The following is a 26,518-nucleotide window of genomic DNA, read 5'->3' as shown; positions in this document are numbered from 1 at the left end:
GGCAGTGTGACCAGCTGCATCTGCCTGATGAGTTTTATTATGTTGGACAGACCTTGCTCTTGGGGAAACTTTGAGAGGAGTATGGTCCCTATGGGCAGCCCTGGGACAGTGATAAGTGCTGGGGAAGGACACAGATTCCTGGGTACATCTCATCTTAATCTGTGAAGGTGAGTTGTAATTGTTCATAGAACCAACACGAAAGGCTTTCATGTGAGCTGTTGTTTTTGATCAGGACATTTGTCACGCTTCTGGAAGAGGAAAGATCCACTCGGCATCTGGCAGTGAGGAGGAAGCTGAGGGCCTGCAGAAGGGCGGTGTGATGTGCTCTGGGGAGAGTGGTTAGCTGCCATGGGAAGCAGCATGGCTGGGGTGCAAAAGTGCGTAGAGTCAAAACTGGAGGCAGAACACAGTGAGCAGCTGTGGCATGGCAGGGAGAGCCTGGAAGGGAAACAGTGACTGTGTGTTGAAATAAAAGGCTCTGCTGTAGGTGGCAGTAGTTTGAGATGGTATTGCCTTTTGTGAGGTTTTGTGTCATTGGTTGTACAGAAAGCTTTACCATGGGTTGTGTTGTCTGTGGTATCACCTATTTCAGTCCTGGTAGCAATGCTTATCCATTCTCCTGTCTAACACTGCTTTTGTTGCCTAGATACAGTTACATTTTGCTACTTAAGTGGTGCTAAATGATTCTACTTGTCTGCTTTATTCTTGTGCATTATTTTTACCTTTCCAGAGGAAGCACCAAATAGCAGCTTTTCTGTGACCATTAGGAAATAGTTTATAGAACAAAGTGAGATAAACCTAAATTTCTAATGAAGGATAACCATTTACACTTCTCTTCCTCCTTCATTTTTCTCCTGTAGCTAAATGAAGAGCTTTTTAGCATGCTATTGATGACATTAGAGTGCTCAGAAACTGCTCTGGGTAGGTGTGCTGGCATTCTTTTTGCTACAGCAGAATGTAGTTTCAGTTGTGCGGTGAAAGCAAAGTTGTACTGGCAATGCTTAGATGGTTTCACTGAGGAGGGATGTGCTGCATGTTGTTGGGATTTGCATTGGGGCACAGAAATCTGCACATTGGGGGAACTGGGTTAAACCTCAGTTAAGGATTTTCTTTTAAAACACCTTATAATGCCACTTACTGTATAAATAGTACTAAATAGATGCTGTTCTTGCAAGCGGAAACCTGAAAGACCTGATGCTTTTAACATATGGAAATGTTCACAGCTTAACTAGGATGTCTGCTGTGTCAACAGAAGGGGAAGGGAAATTAATGGATTTAATTCTAAACTACTGTCTCCTTTGGTGATAATGACCCAGCTACTGGCTTGTTAAATAATTCAGCCTTGCTGTCCATTCAGCTTCTTTTTAATGACTTTTTTTTTCTTTGGGGTCTCTGTCATCTTCTCTCCCAAATCTATGTTTACTCACCAACGCTTGTTTAGCATTCTAATGTGCAAAGTTGTTTTTGAGAACCTCCTTTTAAAAAGTTGGCATGTTGAAAATCCTCATTTGCTCTGATTTCAGTGGAAATTAAATACATAAATATCTCTGTGGAACTGAGCCATAATGGCTGAGCTGCTAACAAAATGGTTTCATCTGCTAAGGAAATAGTCCTTTATTGAAGAGTCAATTAAATGACAACTAAAAATGCATCCCTTAAAAAAAAGGAGGGGAAAAAAAAAAAAACTTTCAACAAAATTAATAGCGTAACTGTCTTTTGATGTTGAAAATATTAGTCAAATGGGATTTCTGAATTATTTAGATAAATGTGATAAACCAGGATGAATATTCCTTTGATTCTTCATTGAGGAAATATTAGTTTTTGATCATACCACAGTTCCTTGCTAGATGGGGTACAAAATCATGTGTGCAATCCCATCAAAAAAAGATTGTTTCAGCTCAGTAATTCTGGTGTAAACAGGAGAGCTTTATCACTGCTAGACCAGAAGAAAATAACATATGGATGCTTATAATGCTAACAAGCTAACTGTGATGTATGGGGAAGTTATGTTCTGGGACTGGTGGTAACCATTACGTTTCATAACGTGGAAGAGGAAACAAAAGATGAGATTATTCTTTTTGGATTTGACCTATTTGCACAATGTGTGTATATGTTCTATTTATACAGTGAAGCAATTTTATATATATATATATATATATATATATATATATATATATATGTTCCAGAAGCTCAGTGTAAGCAAGTATCAGGTCTTCTTAAGGAAATACTCATTTTTTTTAAGCTCACTTTAACCAGTCTTTCCTGTGCACAGAGATGATGCTACAATGGAAGAGCAGTCAAGGATTGTGAGGAGCAGCCCAGGATTGTGCAATTAGTTGTTTGAAACAAGACCAGGTGAAGCACTGTTACAGTGCTCATTGTGGGTCTGTGCTGTTTACCTAATTCCTTTCAGCACATAGACATTTTCTGCATCTCCTGTGCTTCCTGGAAATGTGGAGCTGGTTTTAGAGCAGCATTCTATTACACATGTTCAGTGTCACCCTTTTTCTTTCACCGATTTGTCTATTGTATTTCAAGTTCTTGTACAGTTAAAAGCACACTTCTCTGGAGTTTTACATACCCTGTCATTAATGCAGTCAAACTTGCGATCAAGCACGAAAGTAAGGAAAGAAGAAATAGTCCTTCTACATCCACGGTTATTTTGTGATATTGCTGCATACAGGTATTTTAAGGGCACGTCACTGTCAGTGCTTTCTAACTACAAGGAAGAGTCAATTAGATTTGTGAAGGGTATTAGAATATTTCCTCAGCAGTTGATGAACGCTTTCTTGACAGGTTTTATTTATTATTATTTTTTTTTAAATAGAGAGGTAGCAAAGTCATGGTTTAAAAATTGAGTAGGGCAGTACTGTTTACCTCTGAGAGATGATGCATGCACGTATGGTAATTACTTCAGTAGCAAATTCTGTGATAAATGGCAGTTTCAGATCATCTGGGAATCTTCAAAGAAATACATTGTCCCCTTTGCACTTCCTCTTTTGATTCCAGTTGCACGCTGTCAGAATCACTTTATGTAGTTTCATCTAAAAGACATCAACTCCTTATCCCATGTCTGCTCTTCGCTTGGCTGAAATCTAGCACTGAAGAGCCAGTAAAGACGGTACTGTCTTCTGACATGCAAATGCATTATCATTCTAGAAGCTAATCTGCTTATTTAAATATGCTAATTCTGCAAAAACAATCCTTGATGGTATGGTAACTGTAGCTAATGCATACACAAACATGTGGAAGTGTTTGAGAGGAAACAACTTTGAATCTGTTTCTGGCCTCATCTGTGACTTGTGTTGTATTTTGTGTTGCTTGCTTCTTATAGGTAGGAGTAAAAACTGCTTTTTCTTTAGAACTTTTTTTCAGTTTAGTTTGGATTCCTAAATGCAAACATACAGGTTGTACTTCATTTATTTAACACAGTCTGCCACTCCAACTTTAAATTCTAGCTATATCTTGTATAAACAAAGATGATAGGTCTTTTTCCCATAAGAGTTGCCAGGAGTACAGTTCAGTTGAAGATCACATTTAGGTTTTCAGCTTTCCCACAAGAGAAAAATACTAAGTGTTCCCAAAAATCTGTGTGTAATGATTTTGCTTTTTAATGCAGAAGTTAAATTCCTGACCCAGGCATTAGGCAAACTGACCAGAGAAGAAGCATTACTGGACCTTGTACTCACCAACTCTCATTAAAGAGGTTAAGGCTGGAGGCATTCTGGGCTGCAGTGACCATGTCCTGGTAGAGTTCGTGATCTTGAGGAAGATGGACCTGGCAAAACGCAAAGTCAGGGCTCTGAACTTCAGAAGAGTGATCTTCAGCCTGTTAAAGGAATTACTGGATGAAGTCCCCTGGGGAGCTGTCTTTAGAGATAAAGGAGCAGAGCAGGCAATGATTTAAGGATACCTTTCTGAGTGCATAAGAGCTCTGTCTCTCTGTATAGGAAAAAAAGCGGAGGAGACAGGAGACTGGCACGGCTGAACTGATTGAACTGTGAGTTAAGAAGGACACGTACAGACAGTGGAAGCAGGAACATGTGGTCTGGGAAGAATACAGAAATGCCCTCCAGACATGCAGAGTTGGGATCTTGAAAGCCAAGGCACAGATAGAACTGCACTTGATGGGGGATATGAAAATGAATAGGGGGTTCTGCGTGTACATTGGTCAGAAGAGACAATGCAAAGGGAGTGTACCCCCTCTGATAAATGAGAAAGGAAAACTGGCTACAACAGACATGAAGAAGGCTGTGGTACTCAATGAGTTCTTTGCCTCAGTCTTCACTGTCAGCAAAGCTTCTCATGTCTCTTGTGTCCTTGAACCTCTAGGTGGGGCTTGAAGGGGCAAAATCCCTCCCACTGTAAGAGAAGAGCAAATCAGACTGATTTGTGAGACTGAATGTAAGTCTATGGGGCCTGATGATGTGCATCCCAAGGTCTTGAAGGAGCTGGTTGATGTGCTTGCCAAGCTGCTCTCCATTATGTTTGTAAAGTCTTGGCTATCAGGCAAAGTCCCTGGTGACTGGAAAAAGGGAAACATTGCTCCAGCTTTTTAAGAAAGGGAGAACTACAGACCAGTGAGTCTGGAAAGATCATGGAACAGATCCTCCTGGAAGGCATGTTAAGGTACATGAGAGACAAGGAGACAATCCAAGACAACCAGCATGGCTTCACCAAAGACAGACTGTGCCTGACCAATGTGGCGGCCTTTTACATGGAAAGATAGTGATAGGATGAAGGCAATGATTTTGAATGAAAAGAAGGGAGTTCTGGATTAGCTGTCAGGTGGATTTTTCACTGAGAGAATGGTGAGGTGCTGGTGGGGCTGCACAGAGAAGTTGTGGGTGCCCCATCCCTGGAGGTGTTCAAGGCCTGCTTGGATGGGGCTCCAGGCAACTTGGTTTAATGGTTGATTCAGTGGTTGCAACCCTGTCCACAGCAAGAGGGTTGGAACTTGATGATCTTCAACATCCCTTGCAACTCAAGCCATTCTATGATAGTTCTATGATGAGTAGCTGCAGATATCAGCTTGACCATGCATTCTATCTGTTTTTATTAAATAGTAATTTCTCGTATCTCGTCAACTTAAAAGCTGTGTCATCTTCACATAGTGAGCATACGTGTCTGTTATTGTATATCTGGCAGTCTCCAGCATAAAGTCAGGAAGGATAATAATAGATTTTATACTGGAAAAAGGATAAACTGCTTGTAAACTGGCAACAGTCTGCAGGGTAGCTTTATTTTAAAGCATATATTTATGCATATAAATGGAAAGTACAGTCTAGATGCATAGCAAAGCTTTTGAGGAAGCATCTACAACTGTAGAGTGATGAAGTTGAAAGAGGATTTGTAGTGGTCTGCGGTACTGAATGTACGAGTACTGGACCAGAATTAATGAGATCTAAGTTCACTCGTCTCTTTTACTACAGACCTTGTGTGTGCTCTCGGACGTAATTTTTGACTTATTTTTTTAACTGTAACTCACAAGATTATTACCCACCATCACCTTGGTGATCTTAAGCTCTGTAAGGATGACGTGTATCCATTTTTGGAGTGATGCAACAATAATTACAACTAAGCCTTTGTTTTGACTGTTTCTCTAAAGAAAAGAAATCCTAATGTGTATTGTTCTCATGCTGTAACCTAACAAGCTGTGATACGTAATATGTAATATTAAATGGCAAATGTGCACATGGATCCATAAATCTATCAATTTCAGTGCTCTGTAGCAGTCAACTAATTCTGAAACCTGTGATGTATGTGGTATATTTCAACATAAAGGGTGAAATTACGGATAATGATGGGTATTCGATATAGGGCGAATCAGTGCAAACCTGAACCTGTGGTCTGCTGTGTGGAACTGCTAAAGTAAATAGTGTGTCTTCTGAGAAAGTGCTAGAGTTATCTCTTTGGAGTACAAATGCACATGATTTCAGGGTTTTTAGAGTTAGGCTACTATGGTTAGGCTGCGGTTGGACTTGATGATCTTCAAGGTCTTTTCCAACCTGGGTGATTCTATGTTAACTGTATTGTTTCATTTGCATGAAAAGGAAACTTAATTAAATTTGTCGGTCCTATTGAAATTTAGTTTTATTATTCTTCGATGTGTGGATAGCCTGTTTGTTGTTCACAGAAATGGGTAAAAAAGTGGATTTTGCTGTGGTGTCCAAACTGAGAAACAATGATGTACAGTTAGATCTGAGTTCCTCCTTGTACATACTGGAAGAGAAGAAAGATTCTTCGTGGCAGTTAGAAGGATATCCCAGCTTTCCAATCTTGTAATCTTGATGGTGGAACTGAATGTTTACTTGGGAGATGCATCAGTAATAGGGAATTCTGGGTGAGAGGCTCTTTGGTTTCTTTCTTGCAGCATTTCTTGAAGTGCCGTACTACTGTGGCAGTAAGTTCTTTAAACCATGATGTTAGTATAGTTTCTCAATTTTCATGTACTTGTGCCAAAGAGGGTTCAGTGTGGACCTGTACAGAATGCACAGTGTAAAACATGTCCATTTTCTGTAATGGGATGGTTATAAACTGTGCAAATTACAAAGTGGCTCCATAAAGTTTGCACAGCTAAATCTTATCACTAAGAAGGAGCAAGTGTATGTGTGGCTGCATCATGCGTGTTGAAGTTGTTTGTAGGGTTACCAAATACTGTGGTGAAAACTTGGCATTAATAGTAATTGAAAAGACTCTCTAAAAGCACTTTTTGGTCTTTTTAAATATTTTTTTTCTTTCTATTTCCAGGTTTTCTCAAATAACGATGAAGCCCTGATTAACAAAAAATTGCCCAAAGAGCTTCTGTTAAGGTAATTCAAGATAACGTGTTAAGGAGTAAAATAGGAGAATATATTTCTAATGTGGCTTGCAAACCACAAAATGCTGTTCATTCTTGAAATAGATGACAGCATGTCTGTTAGATTTTTGGAATTCTTGAACCTGTTTTCTTTTGGTTGCTCTTGAGTTGTTTTAATCTGTTCAAAATACATTATACTATGGATGATGTAACTGAATATTCATGTTTTTGTTGGATAGTAGAGAAACTTAAATAAGATGTCCACATATATTTAGAACGTATAGCCAACTATTTTCCACACTGCACAGTGTTTGTCTATCGGAAGAGCGTATGATCCCTTCTCTAATGTAATTCCCTACAGTGGTTACTTGCTCTTCTTGTTATAAACTTTGTTATAATAAATAGAAATATAACTTCAAAGCTTTCAAAAATTCACTGCAGTGAAAAGCACTGCCAGTCATCCTTGTTGTCAGTCTGCGTTATACGTCGTAGAACGAACTTGCTGTAATCATTTGGACAGCCATTCCTTTAATCAGTTTGCTGCTGTGTGAGTAGATCATGTTAGCCACAACAACGAGATCAGTAAGTTTAGCCACAAGTTGAGGCACAGATGGATGTCTTCACCTGAAATCAACTTTGAACAAATTGAGCAAGAGCAAACTGCAAGAAAGGGAGGTACTGCTTAACTGAATGTGACCACTTGAGAGGTAAAACTGAACCTGCTCAGCTCCATCATCTTTACGTGCCGGTAGCTTTCATTATGGTCCACTCCTTTTGCACAAAGAAATGTTTGCGTATAGTGGTGCAATTACAGTTTTTAGTGATGGTGTTATTAAAGTTGAGCTGACTTATTAATGCACTGAAGAGGATGTACATTATTGCTTCCTGTCTGATTTGATGTTGAGTAATATCTGAAGCAATGATGTTTTGCAGTCTTGTTTATTCAGAATGTGTTCCTAGAATGTTATTACTTCTTTTAGTGTCTGTACTATCAGAATTTTCACTCAGTGGTATTAAAGCAGAAAGTCTTTTGTTAAAGAATTAAATTTTTGGAAGATTTTCATTTTTGTTCCAAGGATCTGTGTGGTGCTGAAATTGTAATTTAGCCTTGTAGAACTGTTTAGAAAATGCGAGTAAAGGAACGCAATGATACCCTAAACAAACTGTAATAACGCTGCTTTGTTGCACTCATGCCATATCTCTGTATCTCAAGCATTTCTTTTCTAGCAGTAGAACTATTTTCTATGGAAATAACGGTGCTTTCCACTGTTACAGGTGTTAAGCATCCTATCTATGTAGTTCATCAGAATTTGTTGATGTAGTTTAGAAAATGAGACAGCAAAGATATTTTATTCTGAAACAATTTAGTAATTACACGGTATGTCTTGGTTTTCTTTGTGGGACTGTCTTAACTCGAGTGTCTAAAGAAAGGTTTACCAGTGGGGAATTTGTTTTATGCCTGAAAAAGTAAATGCTGTTGTAAGCTGGAGCCTAAATGTCTTTCAAAACCTAAAACCATTTATGTTGCAACATGTTTTAAAATTGTCTTGCGGTATTACTGTGACAGAACAGGTTCAATATTGCTGTATTGAATGCAATTAACATCCTTATTTTTGTCATATTAACTATGAAATCTGCCATTAAACTAAGAAGAGTAAATCAGTTGCAGTAGAAACATTTGCTTACAGCACAGGAGCTGAACAGTAAACGTTAAGTGTCATCAAATGCACGTAGTTTGTTTCTTGCTTATATCAGATGCCAGTGGAAATTGTTGGAAAATCCTTCAGCCTTGTTTCAAATATTAAAAAGCCACTAAAACTTGACACATGGAAGAAGGTGGTTAGTATCGTGATACAAATGGTAGAGTGAAGTGTTGCGAAGTTGATCTTATTTGCATTGAGTGTTTAATTAGTTTGAGTGTTTTGTTGTTGTATTTGTAGGGCAGTATTTTCATTAATACTGAGAAACATTTTTCTGTTTGGCAGGCTTAAGAAATACTGCCACTCTTTGAAACTTATTTATTGCAATGCTCATGTACTCTGAAGTTAAAGTACACACCTGTACTGACACTTATTGTCTTACCCATCAGAATATCATGGTTATAATCTAGCACTGGGTGCTAGAGAAATAAGTTCTTCCAGGCACTGGCACATCTCTTGTGTGTTTTCGATGGAGTATCTAACGCAGTTGAGTAAGTTACAGAAGCTGTCACTTCTCCAATGAGAAGCTCTTTTGGAAGGGTATGAAACAAGGGATTATTTGTTCCTGCTCAAGTAGACTCAGAATAATAGAGCAGAGGAAGAGGAGAGTGTCTAATTTGGACTGTAGTGATCTCAAGAAGACTAGTTTGGAGGGAGCAGTCATGCTTTGAGACAGGTAGAATAGCTTGAATAGGGTGAATTGGACATTTTGTTTGCAGCTTTGTTTTTTTCAGTGAAAGAAACAGACTCTGCTTCAAACTCTGATTTGTAGTGCTATTCAAAGTAAAAGAAAAATGACCACTCATATATTTTATTTCTTTGTCTGCCTGCGGAAAAGCATCAGGAAACACGTAAGGTACACTAGCTGCAGTTTGACATTATCTGAAACTAAACCCTTATTTATCACCAAAAGAATCAGAAGTGAAGTTTGAAACTACTGAAGATTTAAAAGTATTAACTTTTTCAGTGAGATGTCAGAGCCTGGAAGGTGAATCTTATTTTCTCCTGTAAATTGCCAGGAAAAAAAAAAAAAAAAAAAAAAAAAAAAGGAGTTTTAAAGTTTGTAAAGTTTTCAAATAGTATGAGTTTGAAAAGTGTTGGAAACAAACAGATATCTAGTGAATGTAATTAATATGGGAGTGGTCTGACTTTGCAAGTTCCCAAAAATATATCAAGCAAAAAATTTTAAAAGGTAATAATAATGTGTCTGAAAGTAGAGCATACAGATAGTACTTTTGGCTTGTAGAGGGACGGACAATGTTTATTCCTTTGTATTTTAGTTGCTAGCATTCCGTGCTAGAAGATTTTGTATAGGAATGGCAATGGACTGTAAAACAAGGCAGTGATTAAATAAGCAATTTTTGTTACCACAGAAGTATCGGAGGACCTGTAAGCATAAGCTGTGGGGAAAAACAAGTACTATTCATGCATATGTAAAAGCATGTATCTGCTTCTCTGTTGTTTTCTTTAACATTTGCTTTATTTTGAAGAATTGTCCTGGGTGATTGTAATGGTTTTGGCTTTTTGTGGGCTTTTTTTGGTCTTGTTTGTTATTCCTGCACTTATTCCAGCTACTCAAGAAATGAAAATTGGCTGTGTTGTCAGCAGTAGAGATGTTTACTTTTGGTCACTTGAACCATTTTCAGTTCCTTCATGCCTACAAACTTCTGATGTTCATGAATTGGACCTCAAATGTAGAAGTTATGACTTCTGCTTTAAACAATACTTGTAGGGTTCGCATACCTGAATTATAGGTTTTAGTCATCAGACTTCAAATTTGAGCATTCAGTCAGGTGTAAAAGAAGTAGAGCAAAGTTTTGGGACCCAAGTTAGGAGAAGAATTTGGTAGTTGTCCTCCAGCAGCACCTTTCCTTGTATATAAGAATATGCAGGCTAATAAAGCATTATGTATTTTCATGCTTCTTTTGTTTATATTACTACAGGGTGCTTTTTGTTGATGCTTTTCTCTGTAACACAGCAGTCTTCCTGATTTTGAAACTTTCCATCTAATTTGAACAAAACTGTGACTTTTAAGACCCCATTTAGCCATTTTTCTTTCTCAGCTTTTTTCCTCATTCATAGCACACACTCATAGCACACAGCTTTTAAGAAGATCAATGTGAGATCTTTTCCATATTCTGAAGGGAGTTCGTTGACTGCCAACCAGGCTATTGATCAAGTCTTGTTTTCTTGGAAGTAGCAGAAGTTCTGTCCTGAATTAGAGGTAAATCGCCAAAAGATTTTGAAGTCCGTTCCCCCTTGAGAATAATTGGAAAATTTTTTAACAAAAGCAGATTAATCTGACAGTTGCAACTTGTATCCTCAGTGATTATTTGAGATTAGGTGGGCTACCGTGAGAATTGTGAGGGTACAGAGAAACAAAATGACTTTTATCATTGTACAAACCGTGTTAAATAAAAATGATACCGGTGTTGTGGTATTATTTATCAATGGTTGATAAGTGCATAAAACTTTTCTGAAATACTTACTAAATCGTAGTCTAAATTATTAAATTCTGTTGTTTTCCTAGCTGAGGATCAAACTATTCAGTCACTTCCCAGAGAGTTCAGTCTTGTCCATGACCTGTGCCCAGTTCTCTCTGATCATTTGTTTGCTTTTCTAATCATGTGTTTGGGATTAAGGACCACTGGAAAAATGGGTATGTGACCCTACAGGCCTGAGTCTGCATTTGATGTGTTGTCCCCAGTCTTATTGACCTTCCTTGCTTACTGTCAACTTTAGTCTCAATATTTATGCTTAATAAATATATTTCCCATTATCTTTATATGGTTGAGTTTTCTGTATTGGGAAGTTAACGAGAGCTTGGAGTGTTGTAGCTGCTGTGCACTAGATGCTTGCATAGGTGTATTTCTGGCATGCAAGTCAGGGGACTTATTTTGCTCAACTTAAGCTACGTTCACAAGGCACTATTAGACTTCCCTTTACAGAAAGCATAGATTTGTGTTTACATCCCGGAGTCTAATCAAATAAGTTTTACAAGCAGCTCCTATGCAATCAGTGAGATCAGCAATCTTTATAAATACAGTCTAAAATAAACCTGAAAATTGTGTGTGCATTGTAAAACAGGAATGTTTCTCTGAGATTGTCAAGCACTGAACAGCTATCTTTGCTGTTCAAGGTGAAATGCAGTCTTTAATTACACAAATGAGTTGAAGTGGGTAAAATAAGCCATGTTTCATATGATAGATTTTTTTTTTATTATTTTTATATTTTTTGCTTTCAAAATACATGCATTGTTAATGAAATTCTTACCAAGATCAGTACCAGATGCAAGTTTATATTTTCCAGTTCTTTGATTTACCACTTGGTTACTCTGTATGCAGTTTCCAGATTCTTTGCAAGAGGTACTGAGCACTCAACAATGATTGTATCAAACAAGTTTGGTCATTTGTGACTGGAGGAGGTGGCTGCCATCTTCTATTTCATGTTTAAGCTACGAGGCTTGGGTTTGTTTGTAAACAAGTGCAAGTATAATCTTTAAATTGGGTATTTGGAACAGAATTGTTTGAAATGGAATTTCTTCTTAAAATCCAAGAGGCTCTATGAGCACAAACTGAAAACTGTATGAGTGCCTTTATGCAGGGTACTAATGCAGAAGAGGAGATTTGGGAATGGAAGCTTCCATTTTACCAAGATAATGAGTAAAATTCAGGCATTATGAAAAGGAAATACTTTGTTTAATGTTTATGCTTGAACAATGGGGACTTTATTATGAATGTACTGCTTCAGCATTACTTGATTCAATATGAATAACATCTATTGGCTAAAAACATGCTTGTTGCAAAGGATTAGTAATACTGAAGCAAAGTAGTGAGCATTTCAAGCAGGAGTAACAGCTAAAGAGGAGGTAAATGGTGACTTAAACAACCCAGAATCATGCTTTACCACTTGTTTGTTTCATGTTGGTATTTGTTTTTTGGTTTGTTTTTGTTGTTTTTTTTTAAACATGTATGCTCCTAAACCTCTCTTTAGAACTTGCTATTTAACTAATCAAGATCTGATTCCATTTGGAGCTCTGTTTTCCTTGAAATCGAAGCCTTTTTAAAACTTGCTCTTGATTAACAAATTACCAAAGCCACATGTTTAGAACTATCAGTGATATGGCAGTCATTTTGTTTGTATGAAATTTCCCCTCACCCCTCTCTGAAGTTATTGTTCCTCATTTCTGTATTAAAAATATCATCAAAGCACAAAGACAATTCAAAAGAAACTCCTAACAAAAATACATGCAATACATTATTTTCCTTTCTTTCGTTATTGATACCGAAGTTTGGATGCAGAATCACAGAATTGTAGGGGTTGGACAAGACCTTAAGAAATCATTGAGTCCAACCCCCCTGACAAAGCAGGTTCCCTACACCAGGTCACACAGGTAGGCATCCAGGCAGGTCTTGAATATCTCCAGAGGAGACTCCACAGCCCCCCTGGGCAGCCTGTTCCAGTGCTCCATCACCCTCACTGTAAAGAAGTTCTTGCACACATTTGTGTGGAACTTCCTATGTTCCAGTTTCTGTCCGTTTCCCCTTGTCCTGTCTTCACACACTGCTGAAAAGAGTCTGGCCTTGACACTTTGCCCCCCACACCTCAGATATTCATACACCTGGATCTCTCAGTCTTCTTTTCTCAAGGCTAAACAGACCCAGTTCACTTTGCCTTTCTTCACAGAGAAGATGTTGCAGGCTCTTCACCATCTTTGTGGCCCTCTGTTGAACTCTTTCCAAGATATCCCTGTCTTTTTTGTACTGGGGAGCCCAGAACTGGACACAGTACTCCAGATGAGGCCTTAATAATACAGTTGATTTCTGTTTTGTGTAGAAGTTCGTGATGTGCTGTTGGAAACAAACCCGATAGGAATAAGTTCTTTAAAAAAAAAAAAAAAAAAAAAAAAAAGGCTCCTTAAGTTTTTCATATGTCTCACCATTTATTTTTCCAAGGCATATACAGTATGGGTTTTTATTGAGTAAGGTATTACTGGAATTTGAAATGCAGCATGTCCCTACCTAAAAATTTATTAATGCAGGGTCCTGCTTGCTATGAGTGTGATTATTCAGTTCATCTGTGTTTTCTAGCTAATTTTATTATACTGCAGCCTTTGTACAATGCTGCTGAACTGCAGTTGTTGGTGAGGTGCCTCATGCCTTAAGAAGGCATTTGATAAGATGGGAAGAAAATGGGCGAAGCTAAATCCTCCACTTATCAATATTTATGGCAATGTTTGGTATTTATTGAATATGTCATTTTAGGAGGAAGACAAGATGGTTCTGTGATGGTGGCAAGACTGCAACTATATGCATTCAAACATGATTAGTAATAAACTCAGAGAGCCGCAGATGCTCTTTTACTACATTGCTTGTTAACAGAGTATGGTTGTGCATTCTTCTAGAAAGTTTTGAGAAAAAACTGTTAAAAGAGCAAAAACAACCAGTATGTAGTGTATGCATCTTGTTATCTACCTGTAATCAATCCGTATTGTAGTGTATCAAAATACTTGGAATGAATAATGGCCAGGCCACTACTGCAAAAGCTTATTCCTTATGTGATCAGATTGGCTAGGGCCTTAGAGACATGAGACATGAGCAGTTTGACTCTTGTATAGTTTTGTTTCTTGTTCTCTAAGTGGTACGGTGTTTGGATTTTGAGAAATAGTTGTTTCTTTCTGTGGTTCCACTGGAAAGGAAGCAAATAATAGAAGTGACATCAGCCATTTCTGCATTTGGAAAGACACAGTTCTGTTTACAGCATGTGGGAGTAATGAAGAATGTATGGAAATATATGGGAGATGACTAGAAAACACAGTCTCCTTTTCACTGGGTAGAGGAAAAGCTTGATGTAGACTTGTTTAATAGAAAATTGAAAGAAAGGAGTATAATTAACAGTAGTTGTGATTTTTGTGGAAGAATTGGTTGGGTGGCATCACTCTGAGATTAAACAATCAGTTGGCTCTGCCAACCCAAATTATTGCATCTACAAATACATTTGACTTTAACGTTTGGCATTTTGCTTTTAAAATGAGCACTGTGCAGTATGTCGACGCACATTGAAAAGCTTCAGATTTGGTTAACGGTTGTAGTAACTGGCTGGTAGACCAAAATGCTTTTTTTTTTTTTTTCTGCTCCATGTTTTGGAAATTACTCTTTCAGAAGGCACTGGAGGTTAAGAGTTACAGATGGCACAAAAATAAATGTGAGGAAAAGGCATTCCCAAGGAAGTCTGTATAACATTAAATAGAGGTACGTTCAAACAGGATTAATTTGACAGTTTAATTTTACAAGGATGTAGGACTGAAGAGTGTCCCATTTCCCTCTCACATAAAATGCTGTGGTCTGGGATGTGTCGTCATAGTAGAGGATGTGAAAGTGAAATGTATAAGATACTGTAAGTGTCATATAATTCTGTGTCAAAAAGGCTCTCTGAAAATGGGAGCAGTAAAATAATGCTTTGTGTCTGTGTAGAGCTTTGTTGGAACTAATAAACTTTTTAACGCTACATTTGCTTCAGATGTCTATCTTTGAAGAAACATACTGGAGAAGAACACGCAGAGAAAATGAGATTTAAAGAACTGAAATAAAAAGAATTAGAGGTGACATGATAAGTGATTTTAAAACTCCATAAGGAAAAAGTACTAACTGCGAAAGCACTCTTTAATTTGGTGAAGAAAAGTAGAGGAAAGCATAAAGCTGAAATTCAGACATTCACCTTGGAAATAAGGCAAATATTGTAACAGTGTGATTAGTCAGTGGAACAAACTATCAGAGAAGGTGGTGATTTTCCATCCCTTGAAGGCTTTCAAATGTAGAATATTCATTTTCTGGAATTTAGGCTTTAGCCAAATACAAGTTTACCTTAATGGAACTGGGGAACTGAACTTAGGCAAGTCTTTGTGCCTCTGGCATGAATTTCATGCATACTTCAGGTACTGTTAGCGTTGAAAGATCTCCAAGGCCAAGCTTATGAGGCAGTTATGTGTCCAGAGTGGTGTATGCCCAGGGACGAAAAGGCTTGAAGAACTCTGATTATGGGTAAGCAGATTATCTTCCTTGGGCTCAATACAGGCTAACTAAGGAAAAATGAATGGCCTTGGGTACAGGAAGTCAGTACAGATTATCCTAAACTTTACTGTGAATTTGTTAACTAGTTACATTTCCAGTTTCCTGAACTAATCTGTGCCAAAGACTTAAGTGGAAATTAATCCAGCTGCTGGCTGAGTTAGCTTCCACCTACATAATTATGGTCATAGGGGACAGATGTGCTATACAACCATCAGCTGGCCTACTTGGTAATTTTTTCCATGCTGTAAAATTGCAAGTGCCCACTAACAGAGCCCTTCACCGTAAGTGCCAGACAACGCCAGTGTTGCCATCTCTGTCTCAGTTCTTTGGTTGGATTTTAAAGCCATTAAAATGTTATCATCTTGTGTCCCATTGGGTAGTTTTCCTAACTGGTAAGGATTTGCTAGGAGTTCTGTAGGGCTGGAAGTAGAGGAGCAGTTGTCTCAGTGGTTGACTTATAAGACTATACTATAGAGGGGAAAAAAAGTAGAACAGTGGAAATTTTGAAACAAGTTGGCAAAATGAGTCGTAACAATTATAAAAGAATTTACTAGTATCTCTTATTTATGCTATTATTAAGTGAATAGTAATGATTCTGTTTTTGCTGGTTTAGAGTGTATCCTAATGTTGCTTAAATTTTCTATTTTGAGGAGGGCAGTTTTAGGTGCATTTCAAGGCAGTTTCTTCTTTAGAACGAAAATGAATGTAAAAGTGTCTTGGATTTTATACTTATTAAAATAGTTCCCCTTTTAACATAAAACAACCTCTTTTATTTTTTGACTTTGTAAAAAGTCACTTCATAGGGAATGGAGCAAAAATAAATATGTCTGTTCCACATTTGGTTTTAGTCTACTTTTTCAACAGAAATGATGCATCAACATTAATCTGCTAACAGTAATAAACAGTCAAACATGAAGACAGGCCGCTAGACACCTCAGTAGATGGGATATATAAAATACCTTTTCTTCAACATCTTGCAGTTCCTTCTGTTATTCCTTACTTCCAGCAGAACTTGCATCACTTCCAAAGCACGTTGTATGCTTTCTTTAGGCAAGAATATTGAGTCATGAAATGGTTTGTCACAATGCTTCTTGTCTTCATTAGAAGTAATTCCAAGGTGTGCCTTTTGTGCTCCAGCTTCTGTAAACCTAAGATAACCATGTCTGTTATACCGCTGATGTTTACTTCTCAGTGTTAATATTTGAGATAAGATGGAATTATTATTACTGTTCAGTTCTTTGATGACTGAAAATGTCAAGTAGCAGTTTATATGTGAATTACAGTAACATCTTTCATTCTCTGTAGAAGAAAATGATTTTGGAATGGGATCTGTATTTTATGCTTAAGCTAATGTATTTTATTTCCTGAGAACATCTTTTGAAATGTTTCTGTTGTTGCTTGGAAGTGGTATTTAGCAAACAATTTGTTTTGACAATGAAACATCTATTTTAGAAAACTATTAAGAGTTGCCAGTTGGGAAGAATTGGTTCAGTGTTCAAAAGAGTAATGCCAGATTTTCAATTGTAATTGTTTCTTGTAAAGTGAATTAAAATAATATACTTACAATGTAGGACTTGATAGTTATTGTGACATACCCTTTTGGAAATCTGAGTCGCCATGCTTAGTAAATAGATTCCCAAATTTGTGTTTATCAGTGTGTTGTTTCCCTTGTCTTACTCTTCACCAACCTAACAGTGTGCTCCCCTTTACCCTCTCCCTTCTCCTTCAGCCTGGCTGTTTTGCCTGGGGCCTTGCTCAGCCTGACTTCTCTATCAGGGAAGGTCATGGAGCAGAACAGTCATCCTTAGTGTAATCACATAGCATGTGTGGGACAGTCAGGGGATCAGGCCTAGCCAGCATGGTTTTGTCAAAGGCAAGTCCTGCTTGACCATCCTGCTAGCTTTCCATGACCAGGTGACCTGCCTGGTGGATGAGAAGAGGGCTTTAGATGTCATCTGTTTAAATAGTTAGCAAGGCCTTTGACCCAGTCTCCTGCAGCATTCACCTGGAGAAGCTGGCAGCTCATGGCTTAAACAGGTGTACTCTTTGCTTTAAAAATTGGCTGAGCAACTGGGGCAAGAGAGGGGTGCTGAATGTGAAGTTAAAGGTAGCTGGTGATTGGACAGGAGTGGTATTCCACAGGTATCAGTGATGGATTCAGTTATCGATGATGTAAGTTGAGTGCACCCTCAGTAAATTTGCAGTTGACACTAAGCTGGGAGAAAGTGTTGATCCGCCTGAGGGTAGGAAAGCTCTGCAGATGGGTCTGAATACAGGATTGATGGGGGCTAAGTCCAATTGTGTAGGATTCAGCAAGATTGGGTGCTGGGTCCTGCACTTCAGTTACAACAATCCCATGCAACACTGCAGACTTGAGGCAAAGTGGCTGGAAAGCTGCATGGCAGCAAAGGGCCTGGGGGTGCTAGTGTTCAGTGCCAGTAGAACACAAGTTAGCAGTGTGGCCAGGAAGGCCAACACTATCCTTTCTTGCATCAGAAGTAGTGTGGCCAGTAGGACTAGGGAAGTGATCATTTCACTGTGCTTGGCACTAGTGAAGCCACTCTTAGGGTACTGTGTTCAGTTTTGGGCTTCTCACTACAAGAAGGACATAAAGGTGTGAGTGTGTCTAGAGGAAGGGCAATAAAGCTGTTGAAGGGTCTGGAGCACAAGTTTTGAGACAAATGACTGAGGGAACTGAGAGTGCTTACTCTGGAGGAGGTTGAGGGGAAACCTTGACACTCCACAGTTATCTGAAAGGAGGTTGCTGCAAGGTGGGGGTTGGTTTCTTCTCCCTGGTAATAAGCAATAGCATGAGAGGTAATGACTTCAAGTTGCACCAGTGGAGGTTCAGGCTGGATATTAGGAAACATTTCTTCTCCAAAAGAATGATAAAGTATTGGAACAGGCTGCCCTGGGAGATGGTGGAGTCACCATCCCTGCAGGTTAAGAAACATGTAGATGTAGTGTTTAAAGACGTGGTTAGCGGGCTTAGTGGTGATGTATTTGTAGTTGGACTTGATAGTCTTAAAGATCTTGTCCAATCTTAATGATTGTATGATTACACCATCCTGCTAAATACTATGACAATGAGCTAATAGTTTTACTCTGTAAATAGCGAGCAGTCTGAGAGCCCCTGGAGATTTAATCCTCGTAATGAGCCCACATGTCACCTCCCCAGTTCCTTCTAAATATTTGTGAAGCTTGAGTGACTATGTCTTGGAGTGAATTATGTGGAATAATTATTGGAATTAATCTGTCAGAGTATTCAGAGTATTCCTCTCTTGAGAAAAGCACTGAAGAAACCTCTGCTGTAGGATGCAGCAAATATGCAAGGAGTCTATTCCATGGTAGTTCACTAAGCAACATAAGACAAGGAAACATGAGCTTGTTAGCAGCTCCTGGGGAACTTGGTATGCTGCCTCTTAAGAGATGATAGAGCATGGAGGATGGACTGAAGTATAAAACTCTGCAGCCAGGTTCTGTGTTAAAATTGCAGAAAGGGGAACTTGGTGGTACGACGAAACTGATAAACTGCACAGCAGTCTTTCTGAGTTAGCAGCTTTTCAATCTTCTTTTACACCAACTGCAACAAAGCTACTTACGATTAGAAAGTTCCACTTGAAAGAAGGAAAGGTGTATAAAAGTGGCATCAAAGAGAAGGAGTTTGGGGAAGATATTGCAGACAAAGTGGGAGGATACACCACTGGCTTCTGGGACCTATTGACAGGTTGAGCTTTTCTTTCTCTCTTAGGAACATCTAATGGGTGAGATTTAACATCAGTTATAAGAGCGCTTGTCTCGGGAAACAAAAATTTCTGTGGAGTTATCCTGTAATTTAATGCATTTGGGTTAGCTGTATTATTCACATTACTGATACTTGCACGCGCTTTGTGGACAGTGTATTTATCACTGACAATTTAAAAGAATCTGTTATCTGTTGCTCCAAATAAGAGCGCAATTCATGAAGCTAATCATAAGAGTTGTCAGTGGGCATGGCCAAATTCCTTAAGGTTGGGAGTCCATTCAAACACAACTGGACTCGTAGCACCAAATTGAGTATAAACCTTAACCAGACTCTTAAATCCTCACCTATAGCTGTGTAAGTTATTTCTTTCATTGTATCACAATTAAAGGTATATAAATCAGTTTCTCTGAATTAAAAGCAATAAAATATTTTGTTATTCATATGTGATTGGGAAGTGAAGCAGGGAAAACTTTAAAAAGATTCATTTTGTAGATGTTAATTGTCTTGAGGTGATGGGTTACTCCTGAATATCCGAAATATTAGAATGCTTTTGTTTAACTTGTTGCTGTATAACAGGCAATCTTTCCTTAGAGCTATATAAAAAAGTGAGTTCATATGTTAGTTTGAATTAATAAAAACGTTCTTATTGTTTTTCTTTCTTTCTAGAATATTTTCGTTCTTGGACATAGTTACTTTGTGTCGATGTGCACAAGTTTCCAAGGTATGTATTTCTATTGTTTTGTTGTCATTGTTCTTTGGGAAGCTCCTCTCTTAATTACTTGCAAATTGTGGGCATTGGGATGGTCTTCTTCCTGTTAAAAAAAAATAAAAGATCAAGTATTTCTCTCAACATCTTTTATTAAAACAAACAAAAAAACCTGTTGGTCCAGTTTTGTGTTCAGATATGTGAAATTGCTATGTACTGAGCTTCTTTTTAAAGGCTGTGGAAAAGATATCCAGTAGTGTGTGCTCTATATCTGGAGAAAGGATTAAGCCCATTTTGGCATCGTGGCATTTGCTTTTTATAAAACACGTGGCTGTATAGCACTATTTTTCAGACACGTTCTGCTTAAAATTCCATGTAGCTCAGTTAATGTGCACCATGTGTATTAAGTACATCCATCGTTTGCTTGCCAAGTACAAAAGGTGTTAAATAAATGGACTGCCAGTAGAGAAGAAAGATGCACAGAAGGTAGTAGAGAAGGCATGCTAACTAAGCTTTTATGTTTAGCTAATCTTACTTTTCTCCTACATGAGATGTGTACAGTGAAGTGTATTCTTATGCAACATGAATGAACTTTTTGATTTCACACTTTTCTTTATTCTTTTAATGCAGATTAACTCTTCCCTCCTCCCTCCTTTCTTCCCTCCCTCCCTCCTTTCTTCCCTCCCTCCCTCCTTTCTTCCCTCCCTCCCTCCTTTCTTCCCTCCCTCCTTTCTTCCCTCCCTCCCTCCTTTCTTCCCTCCCTCCCTCCTTTCTTCCCTCCCTCCCTCCTTTCTTCCCTCCCTCCCTCCCTCCTTTCTTCCCTCCCTCCCTCCCTCCTTTCTTCCCTCCCTCCCTCCTTTCTTCCCTCCCTCCCTCCTTTCTTCCCTCCCTCCCTCCTTTCTTCCCTCCCTCCCTCCTTTCTTCCCTCCCTCCCTCCTTTCTTCCCTCCCTCCCTCCTTTCTTCCCTCCCTCCTTTCCTTTCTCTTTCTTTGGTTTTTATATATAATCATGTAACTACTGAATTCCCAGACACATATCAGGTTTTTTAAGAACTTTCAGTCAAAGCCTAGAACACATCAGAAGAAACCCAAGGTGAATTAATAAGTCCTTGTTATGTTTTGTTTTCTCTCAGAACTATGCCAGTTGGATGCAGTATTCTTTATTTCTATTTTTTCTGAGTATGTTTTTGTTTCTCTACCTTTTACTTTGTTTTGCTTTGAAGAACTGCTTCAACAGCGAATAACAAACTAACAAATGTGTATGTAACTCAGCACATGGAAAGGCCTGATGATCCCAGCAGTGGAAAGTCAGCAATGTTCTGAAAGGCTTGTCTTCCTCTCAGAACAGTAACTTGTGATGTTGAGGAACTATGGCTTTTTTGGAAGAAGTCTCACATGCATTTACTTTTCTCTCTGAATATATCTAGATAAACCATGCTGTGTATGTGTTTTGCATTTCATTTCTTGCTGTTAGACATTTTATGGGCATAAGACTGTGAAGTGTAATCCATTTAGGAGTTTTGAGCTTAATTTAAACAAATGTTCTGGTTTTAACTAGTTAATATTTTATTATTAATATCTGCTATTACATTTTGGTTTTTTAAAAAGTGCTACCCAAATGTATATTCTTTTGTATTTGAGAGCTTGTTGTATTGGAATTGCTGAGAGGAAAACAAAGGGGGCAGGCAGTTACATGTATAACTCTTATTTGTTTTCTGTAGGCATGGAATGTTTTAGCTCTGGATGGAAGCAATTGGCAAAGAATAGACCTTTTTAACTTTCAGACGGATATAGAGGTTAGTGTCCATGTTTATTTTATTCCTCTGGTGATAATTAAGAGCATAGCCTGTTTTAAGTACCTCATAGACTCTCCTTGAGTTCACATTTTAAAGGCTAAAGTTCAGCATATTAAAGCAGTAAAGTGGTGAATGCACAACTCTCTATTTGACTGTTTTACACTGATTACGTTTTTGATTTTTGCTTGGAAGCAGTGCATCAGATAATTTGCATATGTTGTATTTATGCAGAGTTCTAGAAAGTCAGAACTGATAATTTCTAGTAAACAAAGGTATGAGCAGTGTCTCTGGATTGAGTGAGATGCTCACAGTGACTCATTACCTTGTGGGAAGGCTGTGTTGCTAGTCTCTAGTCTCTGTGAGAGTGCCATCTAGTGCTGAAAGCGCTCTGAGTACTTGTCTTTGGACAGAGACTGAAGCAACAAACTGGTAAAAATCTTTCCTTACTGCTGATTTGGCCTGGATTTATTTTGCTCTGTACCTTACTACCATTTTATCAACATTTCATTCCTACGGCTTGAGCCTTGACTGAAATGCACGTTCATGTGGATTAAACTCCTTTTCAGCGTATAATGAAACAATTAAGGCAGCCATGTTCCATAAGAAAAAACACGTTTGTATTAATGTTATCATAGACGTGCATAAGAAAATAAATAATGCCATTGGAAAATGAAGACCAAAACCTATGGGAAATACAGTTCCTTGATTTAATCTAAACTAGTTTATTATTTGCAGTTGGTAATGCAAATGAAGCTTAGAATACAACAATGAATTTGCTTCTGAATTTTTGCTTTTAATTACATAAGTAAAATCCAGATGGGGGTCGTTCGGTATATTTTGCAAACTCTATTTCAAAGAATTCCTGAAGCTTTACAGTAATAAAGAGTAAAATTTCTCACTGTTCTCTTAAAATTTTATTGCCAACTTCTCTGCTAAACTGATATTAAATATGAGAATCTGGCAGAGGGAGGAGAAAGACTTTAGGAATCTGTAATTAAGTGTCTAAGATGTTTTGGGGCTCTAATGTCATCTTTTTCACTTGTCTTTAAAAAACAACCTCGTGTTTCATGTTTGCCAAGAAATAAAAAGCAAAGCCCACCAGACTGATGGTCTTTCTCTTGGCCAGCTTTTTACTGAAGCCTTTTTGCTGTATAGAAAATGTGTTGGGCTTTTACATTTATGCTGAGTTTGTCTTTATTGTACCTAATGGTGTTGCCCTTTGAGATGTATTTGTAGCATAGTGTTAAGGAGAGTGAAAGAAATTAAATTATGATCCCATTTCTCTGTAAGGACCCATTGTGGTTTTGTGGAATTTGATTACCTCAGCATATTGTATTGAGGTACATTTGTAATATGAATGCTTAAAATTTATTCATAACTTAAATCAATGATCACCGCATTAGTTTTGAATGAGGTATGCATTCACTTTCAATGCTAAAGCCCTCTGTTTTAGAATCACAGAATCATAGAATCATAGGTTGGAAAGGACCTACAAGATCATCCAGTCCAGCCGTCCTCCCATTACTACCCACTAAGCTACTAAAACTACATCTCATTTTGCTTTAAGCTGTTTTAGTAATGTATTATCTTTTTTTGGCAGTAGACTTAAGGACAGATAAGAGCTACTAACTGCATTTGGCAGCTTTTTGCTCCATTGGTTGTTGTACTGTTTGGTGATGTTTCACATAACATCCAACAGTACTTGATCTGAAACTGTCAGATAATGGAAAATCATGTTTTGTTGTGTATTTTTCCCTTTTTGAGACCTTGTTTGATATAGAACAAACCAAGAAAAATGTATTTCTATACTATAAAGGAATTTTTTTTTTCCTGCTGCAAACACGTGTGAAAATCTTCTTAAAGTGAAGTGTTCCTTAGGATCTGTTGCTCTGTGGTACCAAATACACAAGTAGGAGTAATTTGAAGAACTAGTTTTTGAGTGACACTATATTATTCAAATACCTAAACACGTTCTAATGTACTTGTCCTTTTTAATATACTGTTTTGGTGAGTTTTTAACGTGCTTCAAGTAATAAATGTGTATAAGAAAGTGTATGTCACTATTTTGTTTCTATATGCTTTGAATAATGCGTTAGATTTTGGATTCCCCCCACAGTGTAGTTTGAGCCTCCATTGTATGTAATTCACTGAGAAGACTTTATCCTGACAGTAAAGGTACTTGGCCTCAACTGGGAAATAATTCTGAGTTACTGGAGAGCTCTAAAAAAATATGTAATTTTATGAAGCTTATAATGATCTTTGGTTTGTTTGTTTTGATGTAAATATGTTTGAGAGAGGAGGTGACTAGTTGCCTACAACAAACAAGCACAGATAAAATGATATCACATAGAATTAGCCAACAGTTCAGTGTTACAGGCCTTACAGTAATACTGAAGTGATGGGCGCAGTTGGGGCGGGCAGCGGTGAGGAGAGGCAAAGGAGAAGAGTGATAAAGAGAAAAACCCCATCAGGTGACCTTGCCAGGAGTTCTGTCTCCTCTCTGACAGCAAAGCCCTCTGGGGAATGTAGTTCTTATTCTCTTTCGGGCAGGTACCTGGAGCTGGAGCATTAACACTTTAACTCCCAGGGCCCTACATGATGTTATGATGTGGATACCAGTAATCAAAAATCATAAAACCATGACACATTTTTTTTCAATAATGCTACACTTTAAGCTTGGAATACTTGAAGTACTGTACTATTCTGCTTGCTCCTGTTATGTAGGAAAATGCTTTCAAGATGAAAATAAATAGAATTTTATAGCAAACGGATCAGGTAGGAAGTTGTTTTGTAAACTGTGCTACATAACGTGAGAAGTCTTGTGGCATTTCCAAATGGTCGAAACAGATATGCAAATAAATATAACTTTGAAAGGGTAGGCTCTGGCAAATCTTCTGGATGTGACTGAAGTACTCTGGAGTGCTGTGTCCAGGTCTGGGGCCCCCAGTGCAGGAAAGACGTGAACCTTTTGGAGGGGGTCCAAGAGGAGGGCTACGAAGATGAGCAGAGTGCTGGAGCACCTCCCCTGTGGGGACAGGCTGAGGGAGCTGGGCTTATTCAGCCTGGAGAAAAGAAGGCTGCGGGGAGATCTCATTGCAGCCTTCCAGTGTTTAAAAGGGGATTATAAACAGGAAAGGAATCTACTTTTTATGAGGGTAGACATTGATAGGACAAGGGGGAATTGTTTTCAGCTTATGGAGGGAAGGTTCAGATTGGATATCAGGGGGAAGTTCTTTATGAACAGACTGGTGAGGTGCTGGCACAGCTGCCCAAAGAGGCTGTGGATGCCCCATCCCTGGAGGTATTCAAGGTCAGATTGGATGGGACCCTGGGCAACCTGGTTTAGTACCAAGTCTGGAGGTTGGTGGCCCTGCCTGTGGCAGGAGGATTGAAACATGATGATCCTTGAGGTCCCTTCCAACCCAAGCTATTCTGTAAAACAGGACTTACAAGAGGCTGTAGGTCAGTGTCATATGCTAGCCTAAGCACATTTTTGTGGATAATGTAACCTTGTGCGCTGGAGTAACAACTGGTTGTTGAGGATCAAGGTGCCTCCTGTTGTGCTTCTGGGCAGTTCTGCAGATTTCTTGCAGAACTAACAGCAAACTTAATGGGTAGGGTATTGCTGAAGCAAAAAATTGAGCCACGTATGGTAGACTCAAAAAGAGAACTGAAGACTGAAGTGAGCAGCACTTTTCTCATCGGGTACCCCTATTTCTTAAAGTAGAAAAGGAATTTCAAAGAGATACGGTTCTGTTGGGATTTTTAATTTGCTAAGAATGTTGTGTCAGAATAAAACTCAACAAAATCTTCCTTTTATTTGGTTTAAGGGTCGTGTTGTGGAAAATATATCGAAAAGGTGCGGTGGGTTCCTGAGACAACTTAGTCTGAGAGGATGTCACGTTGTTGGAGACTCCTCTTTAAAGTAAGTAATGTCCTAGGCTAAGACATTGCTTTTGTTCCAAATGTTAGGAAATAAGTAATTACTGGTAGATTTGTTTGGATTTTAAGTACTATCTGATGGTCAAAATGGGACACTTAATTACTAAGTACCTTAGCAGTGACTAAATGAGCCATCAGTTTGAGAACAACGTATAGCCAGTAGCTAGATTATAGTTTTTGTTTAGACATGAGGTGACCCTAGCAATGGGAGAGAAACTAAAGACTGGTGCAGTTGAGTGCCTGCCAAATTGGGAAGGGTGTGGGATTCTCTTATTTCTGCAATGTAAGAACAAACAGGCAGCAGAAGCACCTCAGGGAAGCTGGCCCTTCTTTATGCAGTAGATAAACGGAACTGTGCAGCTTGTTCTCACAAGATACTTTGAATCCCTGTAAGCTTTTTCTATATGTAGACTGATGATCCAGATTCCTCTGTGGGTATTTCTTGTTTATTTAACTCACTGATCTTACCTCCTGCTGAAGGGGCCCCTGTTTGACAAGTCCTTGAGGACTCAGAATACTGGGAGCCAGGCTCAGGATACAACTTCTTGGCAGCTGTTGCTCCTTCCTCACTGTCTCAGCAGTCTAGGCTAGGTGATGTTCAGTCTGACTTAATGTGGCTGCTTTTTTGTCCCCCTTAACTTTCATATCCAATCTAGGCTTACAAGTACTAATCAGAACACTAAGGCTAGGGGCCTGCAGTGAATAGAACCAGTAAATGCAAGTGAATTCAGGTACTAGTGGTGTCTGAGAAGAGGACTGAA

At 38.5% G+C, this 26,518-nt stretch overlaps 1 protein-coding gene across 4 annotated transcripts in view; it reads left to right on the top strand.

Annotated features, from left to right (window-relative positions):
• Positions 1-26,518, top strand: part of FBXL2 (F-box and leucine rich repeat protein 2) — a 48,041-nt gene that overhangs the window by 6,426 nt on the left and 15,097 nt on the right. For all 4 annotated transcript variants that reach the window (XM_072328442.1, XM_072328440.1, XM_072328441.1 and 1 more), the window contains exons 2-5: positions 6,751-6,812; positions 19,981-20,035; positions 21,741-21,815; positions 25,646-25,740. In XM_072328442.1, coding sequence (XP_072184543.1) covers positions 6,751-6,812; positions 19,981-20,035; positions 21,741-21,815; positions 25,646-25,740 — 287 coding nt within the window. The remainder of the gene's footprint in view (positions 1-6,750; positions 6,813-19,980; positions 20,036-21,740; positions 21,816-25,645; positions 25,741-26,518) is intronic.

The sequence above is a fragment of the Excalfactoria chinensis genome, chromosome 2 (assembly GCF_039878825.1).
Source record: "Excalfactoria chinensis isolate bCotChi1 chromosome 2, bCotChi1.hap2, whole genome shotgun sequence".
Taxonomy (NCBI): domain Eukaryota; kingdom Metazoa; phylum Chordata; class Aves; order Galliformes; family Phasianidae; genus Excalfactoria; species Excalfactoria chinensis.
The sequence above is the reverse complement of the archived record's forward strand: the minus strand, read 5'-3'. Positions and strand labels throughout refer to the sequence as shown.